At 46.4% G+C, this 13,725-nt stretch overlaps 1 protein-coding gene across 4 annotated transcripts in view; it reads right to left on the bottom strand.

Moving 5' to 3' along the window:
- Positions 1-13,205, bottom strand: part of GABBR1 (gamma-aminobutyric acid type B receptor subunit 1) — a 30,993-nt gene extending 17,788 nt beyond the window's left edge. Inside the window, exons 1-11 of one of the 4 annotated variants that reach the window (XM_044001345.1) lie at positions 12,869-13,205; positions 12,173-12,368; positions 11,588-11,791; positions 10,281-10,466; positions 9,111-9,131; positions 7,541-7,713; positions 4,289-4,423; positions 3,447-3,617; positions 1,820-1,921; positions 1,519-1,584; positions 950-1,141 (exon numbers count right to left, since the gene is read on the bottom strand). In XM_044001345.1, the coding sequence (XP_043857280.1) occupies positions 950-1,141; positions 1,519-1,584; positions 1,820-1,921; positions 3,447-3,617; positions 4,289-4,423; positions 7,541-7,713; positions 9,111-9,131; positions 10,281-10,466; positions 11,588-11,791; positions 12,173-12,251 (1,329 nt within the window). In that variant the 5' untranslated portion in view covers positions 12,252-12,368; positions 12,869-13,205. The remainder of the gene's footprint in view (positions 1-949; positions 1,142-1,518; positions 1,585-1,819; positions 1,922-3,446; positions 3,618-4,288; positions 4,424-7,540; positions 7,714-9,110; positions 9,132-10,280; positions 10,467-11,587; positions 11,792-12,172; positions 12,369-12,868) is intronic. The other 3 variants (XM_044001346.1, XM_044001344.1, XM_044001347.1) reach the window with 3 other exon arrangements.
- Positions 13,206-13,725: the final 520 nt, after the last annotated feature.

Below are 13,725 nucleotides of genomic sequence, written 5' to 3'. Positions count from 1 at the left end.
CCTCACCTGTAAAATGAAAGAATTCAGTTCCCTTCCAGTTCTAACTATTTGAACTATCATTCCCTCCTCTAAATATCATCCTTCAAGACCTAGGTCAAATCTCATTCCTTCAATGAAGCCTTCTCCAACTTCTTCAGCCCATATCAAGTCTCTCCCTTCTCTGCACTCCCATAGATTTAGTTGTAACACTCATATTGGCACTTTTATGCTGCCATGAATTGTTATCATAAATGTTTTATGCAGTTCATTATGTTTCCCCAAATAGACTGTTTATTCCTAAAGGGCAAGGACCCTGCCTTCTAAGCTCTCAGTAAATGTTTACTGAATCGAATATATAAGTATATTCAAAACACATAAATCAGATGGGTTTTGCTTTACAAAAAGAAAAAAACACTCACCAACTAACTCCCTTAGTTCTTTTAAGTATTTATTTACGAACCATTAACTACTTAACATAAAAATTTAAAGAAAGTATTAGAAATCAGGCCAATTGAATATCAATCAGAAAGATAAAACATCTAAGTAATATAAGTCCCTGGGAAAATAAAATCTGATTTATACCCAGCTTTTCAAGAACAGAATGACTGCCAAGCAAGGTACAGTTGCACATCCAAGGAACTAAGTTATTAACTCCACTGCCCTCCCTTTACATGTTTCCAACTTCTCTTCATCTCCATGGTGATAGTCATCCCCCCTCCCTTTCAGTAGCACACTGAGAATACTGAGGACTTGATTCCCTACCCCCATCCATCTCCAGAGCAACCACAACAGAAGCAGACCCTACAGCAAGTACAATTCAAGCATCTTCAGAATAGGAAAGTGGCCACATTTCCTCACCCTGCCTCCCGACTTCCAGTTACACCAACGTTCTCTTAGTTATAACCCTTGCACCCAGATGCCTGACCCATTTTACATCCCTACTAACTATTCACTCCCAAACACTTCTCACCATGTTAGAGATACCACGAGTATTCTCAGGGTTTAACATAACGATCTCTGTGGTGACATGTCCCTCTACAGCTTCAGCCATCTCTTGCTCAGTGCAGTTGATGGCTGGGTCTGGGGTTCTGAACCAGTTATCTGCATACCAGCCAATGAGAAACCAGACATACTTCTTCCCAAAGAGACGCTCCTTGTAAACCTGAGTATAAAGGAAAGGGATGGCTAAGATTGGCTCTCACCCCAGACCATCTTCTTTAGAATAAGAGAAAAAAGAAGAGGAAAAACATGATATGTCCAAGTTTCAGGCATAGAGAGAACACGGAAGGCCCATCAAGTTCCCCCTCAGGGGTCCCTCCTTAATGCCCTCTACTAATTCATAGGCCCCCACAGGAAACTGAGATAGACTATAATGGTATTTGAAAGTAATGGTAGAAAAACTAGGAGATGTGACCACCAGGTATGAAGGTATGTTATCATAATAGTGCTTGGACAGAAGAGTACAAAAATGATAACATGAGAAATTAAGGCTTGATATGTCCTCCCTGCCCACCCTCCCTCTTCAGAGTTCAGCTCCACCTCACAGAAAACTTTACGAGCTTCAGTTTCATAGAAAAGTCCCACGATGATGCGAGCATCCTGGCGCTGCAGAAGGAAGAGAGGCAGAGATCCTGAAACAGGTCAGTGAATCTCCCAAAGTCCCTAACACAGTAATCCACATATAGTAAGTGTCTGATTGATATTAACTCAATTTAGTACCAAGACCTAGATTTCTTGTCACTCAGGCTGACTCCTCACTAACCCCAAATTAACTCTTGTCATCTTCACCAATTCCTAGGGTTCAGGCTGACCCAGACCCCTATTTAGTCTTCTATTGTACCTTAAGGTTCTTGACTGGCACGGCTGGATCAGAAAAGAAGCTCTGACGAAAAGTAATCTCAATTCCTGCTTCCTTCACTCGTTCCTCTAGATCATCCAAAGTCTGATAGAGAGGATGACAATTAGGGAAAATATGGACCATACTTTGAGTAAGGAAAAAAAGTATTAACCTAGAACTTGTATACCCACCCCATACATGTTCTTAGAATAGCCGTTTTGGACACTCTCCCCCAACAAGATCTCTTTTGCCCTAAGGCAGAGCCATATGAGGTGAAAAGGCAAAAGAGATTGTGAATAGGAGGGAATGGCTTTCATACATATAATGTATCTATAGGCTTGTGTTCAGGGCAGTTTTCTCACTCACTTACACCTTTTTTTAGTTATATCCTTGATGAAAACCAATGAGAAGAGGGGAAAGAAGATAGAAAAACAAGTAACACACACACACACACACACACACACCTTCAAAGAAGGAATGGATTTGTCTCCTAAGTTATTCATGGCAGAAGCCTTGAGGCTTCAAGTACCAGGCTCAAATTCTACCTGAGGTCTGAGGAGAAAATTAGTTTAGAATTGGCCAGTAATCCCACTAGTCAGAAAATTACAAAGTCATCTCAGTAACATATTATTTTGTGCCCTCTGTAGAACCTGTAAATTTTTCTGATACCCTTTAAGAAGGTAAATAAACCTGCCTAAGCTAATTATGCTTTAGAAATGAGAGTGGGAGAACTGGGAATATACTGAATCTAAGGGCATCCCTATGTGGCAGCAAAAGGGCATCAATAAGATTCAGGATTGCCTGTGCAATCTTCAGGACAAAACTGATCAGATTTTTAAATCGATAGAGTGTAGAACAGGACCTCCATGACTAAAGGTCATTGGGAAGGCCATAAAAGTTAGTAGAGGCCCACACAGGGTTTCCATTATCTAATTATCTATCTATAATTAGTGGACAGGGAGAAACAAATGTAATGATGGACAAGAAAATCAGAGTTGTATCCATAAAGCAATCAATGCTAAATAGGAGAGTGGACACAGGTCCAAATGAATAAGGTCAGAGAAGTAAAAACAGACTAATGTTGATGTCTCTCTTCTTCAGGTGTAAAGCTATGTGTTTCTCTAATCCCCCTCCAGCCTCTCTCCAATTAATTCTCTCAACATTTCTATTGTCAGTGCCTTTCTCTATATGTCTATTTCACCATCTGTGTACCTTTATCCACCTGTCTCCTTTTTTGTGTGTTCACCCCTCTCCCCTTCACTTCTACAATCACACACACTGGCATCTCCTTTCCTACTCTATTTGCACTTTTGTTTCTGTGTTTCTCTCCTATCTTTGAGTTTGGGATGAACCTCCAAAAGATCTGAACAATTCTTCATCTTCTGATCTACAAGGTGAGAGCATCAAGAGGAGAACAGAACGCTTGGATTGGAAAGATCAGCTATTGCACCTAAGAAATGATTTCTCTTTTCATGAACGCAACACAGTGCTTGGCACATAGTAAGTGCTTCATAAAATGCTTTTCCATTCATTCATTTACAATAGGGAAATGACTGCCATTTATATTCCTCCCCACTGTGGTTCAGATAGCTTCACCCCCACCTCTGACCCCAGTCTCCACATCCCTCACCGAAGTGAAAACCTCAGTGGTCTGCTGAATGGTGGCAATCTTCTTCCAGCCCCACTTTTCAAAGAGCTTCACTCGGGTAGGATTATGGAGGGTAGCTGATGGATGAGTTCGAAAAAAAGTAGGAAAACGCTGCCGGTTTGACAGGGCTGGTGAGCTTGAACCATAAGAAAGCTAAAAGAGATGACAGTAACACTTATTCAACAAGGAATCCAAGCTATTTATTGTTACAAGAAGTCAATCAATCCCCTTCCTTTTCTCTCTCCTCACTATTCATAGAGACATAGGGTTTCCTCTGTGCCAAAACCATTCTATAGAAAGAAATACTATTGGGGCAACTAGATGGCGCAGTGGATAGAGCACCAGCTCTGGAATCAGGAGTACCTGAGTTCAAAATCTGGCCTCAGATACTTAATACTTAACTAGCTGTGTGACCCTGGGCAAGTCACTTAACCCCAATTGCCTCACTAAAAAAAAAAGAAAGAAATACTATTGACTGCCTCAGTCATCCCTACAAAAGTTTAACGTATCTCCTCAAAATTGGGAAGTTTTTCCCCAGATCTAACTAAATAATCTTGCTAGAGAAACTAGCTGAGCCCCCAAACTGTCATAATTTGAGCAACTATAACTGTGTGGACATTCCTGGGATACCATTCAAAGTGGATAATTTGTAGATTTGGTCTTCAGTAGTCTCTGAACCTGGAACCATTTTCCCCTAAGTGTTCTCAAAAATAGCAAGATCCCAAGTATTCATTCCCACAGCAAAAGAGTATGGTCCCTACCTCACAACTAAACCACCCCCATAAGATTGAATTTCCTAGATGAATACCCACACCCTAGCTCACCACAATGAGGTTCCACATCCTGGCAGCCTCTGCTACAAGGGTGGAGACAGAGCTGCAGCCTGGCAAGAGGATTATCTTGATGGGATCATTGTAGAGCAGTTCATATAGGTACTTGGTGGCTTGTCCAGGATCACACTGCATAGGAAGGGTAGGAAGTCAGGAAGCAATCTTACTTCAGAGCCCTCTCCCTTTAATTCTCATTCTCTTTCAGTTTGAGACACCATTACCCCCTAGCCCTGCTCTGAGATTTCTTCCTTCATTTCCCTCCTGTCCCTCTTCCTTTTCCAGATGTACTTGCCTATCATACATTTTTCCTCCCTATTCTAATAAAAAGCATCCTCTCATGCCATTTCCCCCCTCCTCTTAACCATACAATTTTTTTTTCTACTGATCCCCAGACACTCTCCCCCGCTTCCTCGGTCAGACCTTAATGTCACAAGGTTTCTCTATGAATAGAAAGGAATGAATAAGAATATAAATAAAATCCCCATAAGCCCCTACCCCACTTGAAACTTTCTCTTCCACACTCTATATTTTTTCCTTATCTCTTTTCAGGACTTGTAAGAGATAAGAGAAAAGGACAGGAGGAGGGACACCATGGGAATCTCAGCTATCCATCCCCCCCTACTGTGTCCTGACATTTTGACTGGTACTTTAGAAAAGAGAATTGGGGGATGGGGGGAATCAGGAGCCTAAAAAGGAGCAAGAGGACAAGAAATAAGAAGGGAGTACAGAAGAGAATGGCAAGGTACTTTAAGGTCTAGGAAAGGAAATTTATGGTAGAGGATAGGGAATAGAAGAGAGGAGGAGATAAAAGGAGGAGGGTGAATAAAGAGAAAGAAAGGGGGTTAAAAGGGAGAAAGTATGAGCCACAGGTATCAATACAAGTACTCTTCACACTGAAGCCTGACCTTTCAAAAGCTGCAGATACCCAATAGGGGAGCAGGGGCATAAGGGAGATAGGCAGGAAAGACAAGGGGCCTGAGATGATGAAACATAGGGGTAGGTAGAAAGGAAATAAAAGTGGCTCCCTGGAGATACCTCCTTCCCCACTAAAGTTTGACATTTGGGCCACTGTAGGAAATCAGGAAATCAGGGGAAACTAGAGGTAGGTTAGCACCAAGTAAAGAAACAACATTCAATTAGAACTTGACACCCATCCCACCCCTTATCAAGGTCAGTTCTCAACAATATTCTGTATTCTGATGTGGTGGTGGTGTTGTTTTCCTCATCCCCTCACTTTCTAGAATCTTCTGCCAGACTATTGTTCACTCTCAGGGGCCCCCTTCTTTGCCTCTCCCTAGTGCCAAGTTCTGAACCCCCTCAATATTCCTCTTAATTTTTTGCCCAAGGTAAAAGTTGTCATTAGCAATAAGTCAAGTTTCAATGAAACAACATATATGAAAGTCCTTTTTAAAAATAAAGCACTATATAATATTACTCTTCCCTGTGAGTGGGGCACTTTCTCTCTCACACACAAGCACATACTCTTCCCTTAATCTTTTCCACCTTTTCCTATACTTCCTTTCTATCTACCACACCTATCTGTCAGGGGAGTATGTATTTGGCTCATTATGGGCTAAGAGAGTCATAAATTACCACTGCTCCCCTCCCCCATAGCCTACCTCTCCTCTCTGTTGCAGTGAATCTGGATTTGGAGTCAGGGAAAACATTTTTCTTTCTCCCCTTCCCCCTCCCCTCTACTTCTATTTTTTCCTCCATCTCTATCTCCCATGTCCCCCCATCTGCTCCCCCTACACCTCCAGGGAATCACCTGTCATGGTGGATGAATTTGAGCTCATAGTCAGGTCTCCCTCATTTCCTTGTGATCTTGTCTCAGAAGGGACCTTCTTGTATTCCATCCCTCATCATAATTCTTTACTGTATCCAGTTATCTCCCTTTCTCTTCCAAACAGGAGTATTTTGCATTTCATGCTCAGCATGACCTCTTAAATGAAGCCCCCCCTTACCTATCCTTCACTTCTCCCTGTATTTTTCTTTTTTACTTCTCTTGTATTTATTTGCTCTTCCCCTGTATTCTGGGGTTATCTGATCTCAGGGGTTAGTTAAGGGCCATAGTTGGTTTTGCCATTCTTCTACTGCCTCTACCTTGGCACTTCCCCTCACTCAAGTTGCCCTGAAGACCCATACCTCTGGGTTTACTTTGCTACCCTAAAGAATCAGCATAAGGTCAGAGTCTTACAGAATATCACTAATTCCACCCCTTGCACACCATTTTACTCCTCTACCCCATACTTTTTCCTACATCTCTAATACCCTCTTTGTATCTGGGGTTAGCTGTCATGGGGTATGCCTGGTCCATTAGAATGTCCCTGAATTTCTCCCCAAATCTTTATTCTCAGTATCACACGCCCCCACAATGCTGGGGAATGGGAGATTGTTTCTCTCCTTGGAGAATAAACTTGTGCCCCTGTTCCTAGCTCTCTTCAAACCCCATTTCTCTCTTAACCACTCACTACCTTACTGCTAAGAAAAATAATCATAATCTCTAGTCCCTCATAATAACCAAGGTTTCTTCTCATTCCTGGACCCTGCCCTCACCCCTCCCTTTATCCCCACTCACTTACATAGAGGGATGTCTTGGAGTTGAGGGTAATGAGTTTGAGCCTAGATCCTGCTCTGCAACTACTTCCATTCCTACCCCATCCCCACACCCATACTTCTTACCCGCCCATAACCCTATTTCCCCATATTTCCTCACCCAAAACCCCCAGGGTCTATCTTGCTGCCAACTGAGTTTCTAGCTCAGGATGTCCCTGGGTCTCCCCCACCCCCAGCCTGTTCTGAATGGTTCTAGCCCTCATTTTCCCTTGTAGCTTATTTCTTTTCATAGCCTAAATCACCCCAACCCCCACCTCAGGTTGCTACATCATAACAATTACCTTGATATTGTGTAAGCTCAGCTTGTACCCCTAAACTATTTTCCTTTCCAATTCTCTCCTCCCCTCCCCCTCCTTCACATACCATTCCCTCCCATGCCCCAACTCCCAGAATGAGAAAGTCCAGATTATTTTGTTTGATTTGTTATTTTGATTACCTTGGACGCCTAGCTCCCCAAGATGATTCTTAGTCTCCCTCTACCCTCCTGTCCCCCACATGGAAGAGGGGGCTGGGCTCTGCCTCGTGATTCTAGAGGCTCAGCTTAAAGCCCAGCTAGATACATCTCCCTGGCTTGAGCAGTGCCCCCAGCCCAAACGCCCCTGTCCCCTGCACCCCCATCCCGGGGGCTACCTTGCTGTCGTGGTGGATGAGCTTGAGCTCGTAGTCGGGCAGGATGTCCCTGCGGCTGTTCACGTCCTCCAGCGCCATCTCCACCGCCGGCTGGCAGGCCTGGCCCCCAGGCCAGCCCCCGCTCATGGGGAACAGCGCCCCGATATAGACGGCGCGCCGGCCTGAGGAGGGGGCTGAGGGGGCCCGGGGGTGCGGGTGAGGGTGCGGGAGCCCGGGCCGCGGAGGAGAGTGAGGGGCCCACACCGGGGGCACCCCCACCACCAGCACCATCCCCACCAGCAGCGGCCAGCCCACCCTAAGGGAGGGAGACCCCGGGCCCATGGCCAGCGGAAGGGGCTGTATGGGGGAAGGAGTGAGTAACCTCAGGGGAGACACTTTTTAGGGGGGGCTGCGGAGGGGGGGCCGGGACTGAGGAGACGCCTCCATCCCGAATTTGGGAAAAAGGGGGGGAGGGGACTCCAAGGGTCTGGTCTCCCTAAGCCCCCGCCGCTCCCGTTGCCGTGGCCGCGAACTCTTCTATAGCCGACTGACAGAGCGAGGGGAGGAGGAGGAAGCTAAGGGGAGGGGGGAGGAGGGGGCAAGAGGCGGGGAGGGGGCGGGCTCTGACGTCACGGGCGGCGGCGCGGCCGCAGGGGGCGCGAGGGGCGGCGATTGAAAGGGAGGATGCGGGGCGGGAAAGGGAAGAAGAGCTCTCTGATCGAGAAGGAAGCTAGGAGCCGCAGCGTGCTGAGGGGAGAGGGGCGAGCGAAGGCGGGGAGAGGAATGAGGGAGGGGAGCACGTGAGAGAAGGTGAGGAAAGGACATGGTGGGGCGCTAGAAGTGGGGGAGGGAAGGTGGATGGACTGCGGGGTGGGGGTGACGGAGGGGGGGATGGGTGAAGAGAATGAGAAAGGGAAGAGAGAAGTAGAGGAGGAGAATGGAGTGGGAGGCCAGGAACACAGAATGGGGAATGGTTTAGGGGGAGATAAATTAATGGAAAGGAAAATCTGGAATAGAGAAGGGAGTTTGGGAAAGGTTGTTGGAGTAGTTAGAGGGTAAAGAAGTGATGGGGGTGCTTGGGGGGGGCAAAGAAATGGAACATTGGGGAAAGGACTTGGTACAGTTGAAGGAAAGTGATGGACTGGCTATATGGAATATTTGGGAGTAATAGGATTAGTGGTATAGACTGACAAATACAGGGTTGGGGAAGAATGAGGTAGGTAGAGGTGGTTTGGGTTAGGAGAGCACTTCAGTGAGGATAGGACCAAAGTTTAGGTAGAAGGAAGAGGTCATTAAGAAAATGAACTGAGGGATGAAAGATATAATAGCACCCTGTCCTGCTGGTATCCTGACATTCAGCTGAATAGGATGGGGAGGAGAAGTTAAGGGGAGGCAGGGAATCTGGAAGTGAGGGATAGGGGAGTGGAATGGGAGTGGACACCACAGTCCAAAGGAAGAACTGGTAGAGGGAATAGGAATCAGGTAGAGCAAGAGAGGGGCTAAGAGAGCAGAAGGTGAAGGGGACCTCACAGTCTAGGGCAGAGAAAGGGAAAGTGGTACATTAAATGGAATATAGGTTTTCTGGTCTCACCTGTGTATGTGGTTCTCTTCACTGGCAGCAGGAAAGACGAGGATGCAGAGAAGAGTTATCACTGATGCCCAGCTTTCCCCGGCCCGATCCCCATCACCCCCCCACACCTGTCCAAGTCGAGCACTTGGGAGAGCAGAACGCCTGAGTTTCTGGGAGGGGAGGGTGTCTGGGGATAAGAGCAAGTTGGGGCTGGAAGTCAGAACTTGTATTTTCTCAGAATTAGAGCAAAGTTGGGGAAGGAGAGCCAAAAGCTACGGTTGAGATTGCTGAGTGTCAAGGAATAATGGGCATCATGGAGATTTAGGGTCCAATGAGGAGAGCCAGGGGTTGAAGGGTAAGACCAGGATCTTGAGGGGGGAAGTCTATAAGGTTAGGGAAGCTGAGACAAAGAAACAGGATACCTGGGTATTAGGAACCAAAGATTAAGAAATAGGCTTCCCCAGGGTGGAGTAAAGGTTTGATAGAGTGGAAAAAATGGGGGGGGGGATACAAGGGGGTGATGGAGGACAAAACACCAGAATCTCTTTAAGAAAGAGGCTATGGGAGGAGACCTAAGGATTGAAAAGCCTGAGTGGGTAAAATAAGTTTATCATAAAACCCCTGCCCTCCTGAAGTTGGCTTCCAAATGTTATATTCCCAAATTTTCACTTTTCCCAACTCCCCTCCCAACCCAACCTCCCCATTCTATATTTTGGAATCATTTTCTCTAAATAGGACCTGAATATTTGGGGGGAAAGTATAGGAAATTTGGTGGCTGAAATAAGAAGATGGGATCCAGGAAGCAGGGGGAAAGAGCCTTAAAGTACAAAGAGAAACTGGCAGAACAATAAGATTATGGAGAAAACAATGGAATATTTATGAGTGAGGTGAGACAGATTGAGGAGGGGAAAACTGAGGATCAAAGATGAGGAGTAATGGAAAAGAATAAAGCTGAGAAGAGGTCCAGAGGTGGACAAAGAGTAAGAGAAGCAAAGTTGTCATTAGAGGAGTGAAGGCTAGGTTATAGGGAGAGGAGAGAATATTATTTCAGCCTCCCCATCCCCCCCCCCAACAATTCATTCTTCCTAACATCTGTATCCTCTTCCCTAACCATCCCCACCCAACCGTACTTGGGATGTATCCCCTAAAAATTGTTGTCATTAAATTCCCCCAAGTGCTTATTCCCCTCACCCTGGCAGGAGGGCTTCGGGGTGTCCCACTGTCCCCGGACACAGATGCTTCGGGAACTTCCCACTAGATGGAAACCAGGGTCACATCTGAAATCCACCCAGGCACCATCCAGGGCTGGACGGTTCCCTCCCCTGAGGAAAGCTGTCCCATTATCCAGTGTCAGATAAGACTTGGAACAGGTACGTACTGTAAAGAAACAGAGAAAAAGAAAGATATGCAAGTATACACAATATCCATATGTGTATATATATATATGTATACATATATATACACATAGTGAGTTTTGTCCTTTTATACATATAATCGTATGTATCTCCTTTGATATATGTATCAAAGAAGAAAGCTCTTTTCTTTCAATGAATTGGAAGGAAGCTGGATTGGGGACATGGAAGCATGGACAGAATGCTTTCCAAGTAAGTGGGGGAAGGAAAGGACAAGAGCCCAAGATCTGTCGGCACATCAGAGAGAGACCCTTTGTAAATATTCATTTATTAAACAAGCATTTGAGTAGCTATTCTGGGTGGTGAACAATGCCAAGTAAGTCCTGATGATAACAGGAAAAACAAGACATGTTCTTACTCTCCAGAAGTTTAGCTGATTATAACAGTTAAAACTCAGTTCTACATCCTAATTAAATGCTTATTGAATTCTAGATAATGTAATAATTTCTCTTTTTTATATGTAGTAGATACATCTTTCCCAAAGTTTACTTAATCTAATATCAAAATCAGGTTCATAGGATTGTAGCTTTAGAGTTGGAAGGAACCTTAGTGGTCATTTATTCAATGACCTCATTTTACAGATAAGGAAACTGATGGCTAATCAGCTTAAGAGAATTGCACTAAGTAACAGCTAGCAAGTGATGGAGCCTGGATTTGAACCCCAGTCCTTTAACTCTTGATCCAGGACTCTACTGCACGATGATGCAGTAAACATATGTGACTACATCGGGAGACAGGAGTAGCCAAGAGTGTGATGGGATGGGATGGATAAATCATGGATTTATGAATTTATTTTTGTAAGGTGGCACCAATAATCATGAAGGTAAAATAACAAAAATTCAATTAGCCATAGTCATAATGGACTATGTGGAGAGTATGGAAAGAATGCTATAGGCTGATGACTTCATTATATCCCTAACAGTACATAGCACAGCTCTACAAATATTTATTTTTATATATCATTTAAGGTCATTTCTTGCAAGATTGCAATGCCAAGGAGTTTGGGGGGAGTAGAATGAGAGAGGGAAGGAAAATGATTCCTTAAGGAAAAGGAAGGGCAAAAGGAGCCATTGCAAGTTTACTCACCACACCGGCTTGGCATGTCCATATCTGTCCAAGAACCATTGGAGAGACACTTTCGAACCTTGGGCCCCACAACCTCACGATCCCCCCGGCACACATACTCAATCTCATAGTCAACGGGCAGGAAGTTGATTGCCCGAACCTGATCTCGGGTCAGGCCCCTGTAGCGGATCCCCCCTTCCCATGGTGGGTGTATGATTTGGCAGCCTGTCAGAGGTGTAGGGGAAAGGGAAAAGGTAGTCAATTTTAAAGAAACGTGATGTAAGAGAGCAAGGATCAATGGGAAATGTCACGAGGGAGTAGAGGGAGGGATGGGAGTGGAGTTAAAGGTTAGGAACTCACTATGATTCGGAAGGATAACAAGAAGCCAATAGGATCAGGGAAAGAAATGGGTAATTGTTCAAGTAGGGTGGGGAAAGGAAATGGAGTATAATAGTAAGAAGGAAAGGGAAAAATGGGTTGTCCGAGCTAAGTTAAAATGAAGGGAAAGATGGGCTGGGTTGAGATAGTGAATGTGAGAGCATGGAAACAGGGTAAATGCAAGTGGGAGTGGTCAGGTATCTGGAGAGATTTTAGAGAAAGGTGCACCTTCTGAGGTTGTGTTGGAGTTCTGGGCCCCATCAGAACCCAAGGGAAGGAGGAGAGGCAGTAGCAGCAGCAGCAGCATCTGGATAAGAGGCACCCGGGTTAGGACAGAATTGAACCTCACTGGAAGCGGACCGGACGGGGTGCGGCTCTGTCTTTCATTCCCCTCCTAGGTCCTACAGTGTTTCCCTGGCTGCTGCTTGATTCAGAATCGGGACGTGTGGACAGCGCCCCGTGGAGGAGGCAGAGGCGGAGCACCGCGCCAAGTCGGGATGAGGGGGAGGAGAAGAGAGATTATGTCCCCTCCCTCTTCCTCCTTTCCTAGGTACCCCACATCCTTTTGGGACTCTACCTTACCACCCCCGTACCCCCTCGTCCCCCTCCTCGGGAGCCCATTTCCCACTCTCATCTGCTATACCGCATCTCCCACCTTCCCTTTTCCATCTTTCTCCTCCGCACCATTTGTCCCCTACTTCATTTTTCACCTTCCTTCTAGCCTCTTATTACCCACTTTCTAGTCCTATCCCCCCCCAAACCCCGGCCTTTCCGTATTTCCTTCCATTCCTGCTCCCCTTCCCCATTCCTCTTTTCCTATTTCCTTTCCCCTTTCTTCCTCCATCTCCTCCCATGTCCCCATGTCCTTTCCTCTCTTCGTCTCTCTTCCCTGCCCTCCTCCCTCCAGGCCCTTGGCTCTCTTACCTCGGCGCTTTGGCCCAGCTCACCCGGCTCTTTCCCTGGCCCAGCTCCCCGCCTCTCCCCGGGCCTCAAGGCCCCAGGCCGGGCCGCTCCTCCCTCCCCCCCACTCCCTTCTCCTTCTCCTCTTTTCCCTCCTGCCTCCAGTACACAGCGCTGGGCCGAGCAGGGGTCTTTTCCCTCCTCTCTCTCTCTTCTGCCCAACCCCCCAGTCTTTCCTTCCCCCGGGCAGGTGCTGTAGCGGGAGCCCGGAGCCGGGAAGAGAGTAGGCGGCGCCGGGGACCCGGGAACCTCCGGGCGGAGGGAAGAGGGAGGGTGGAACGGAGGACAGGGAGGGGGACAGGGGAGAGGGCGCCGCCCACAACCGGAGCCCCGGGAACCGCCCCGGATCCCGGCCTCGCCCTGGACCGCCCACCGTGATGGAAGAGAGAGATGGGGAGAGGGAGACAGAGAGAAACCGACTTGTGATTCAACTGCTGAGAAAATGGGGGGAAACACTCAAAAATAGGGAATAAGATGGAGAGAAACCGAGCTCAAGCCAGAAAAGAAAATTGGGCTGAGGTAGTTGGAGAAGTGACTAGGGCTGAAAGCAGAGTCCAGGAAAGAGAGATGGCTATATACAAGTAGAATAGGGGGACGGGGTATGAAGCATGGAGATTATACGAGTGAAGGGAGTGGGGTGAGCATTTAAAGAAGAGATCAAGAAAAGTAAACTGGGAAAGGAGAGAAAACAAGAAAAGACAAAGAGGTATAGGAACAGTGGATGGACAGCACTTAGCCTAATGTACCAAGTACCAGATTTGGAGTCAGAAAGCCTGGGTTCAAATGTTGTCTTCCAGTTCTGATATTCTATGACACATATA

Source organism: Dromiciops gliroides, chromosome 4 (genome assembly GCF_019393635.1).
Source record: "Dromiciops gliroides isolate mDroGli1 chromosome 4, mDroGli1.pri, whole genome shotgun sequence".
NCBI classification, from domain to species: domain Eukaryota; kingdom Metazoa; phylum Chordata; class Mammalia; order Microbiotheria; family Microbiotheriidae; genus Dromiciops; species Dromiciops gliroides.
This window is presented reverse-complemented; position numbering and strand designations above follow the sequence as displayed.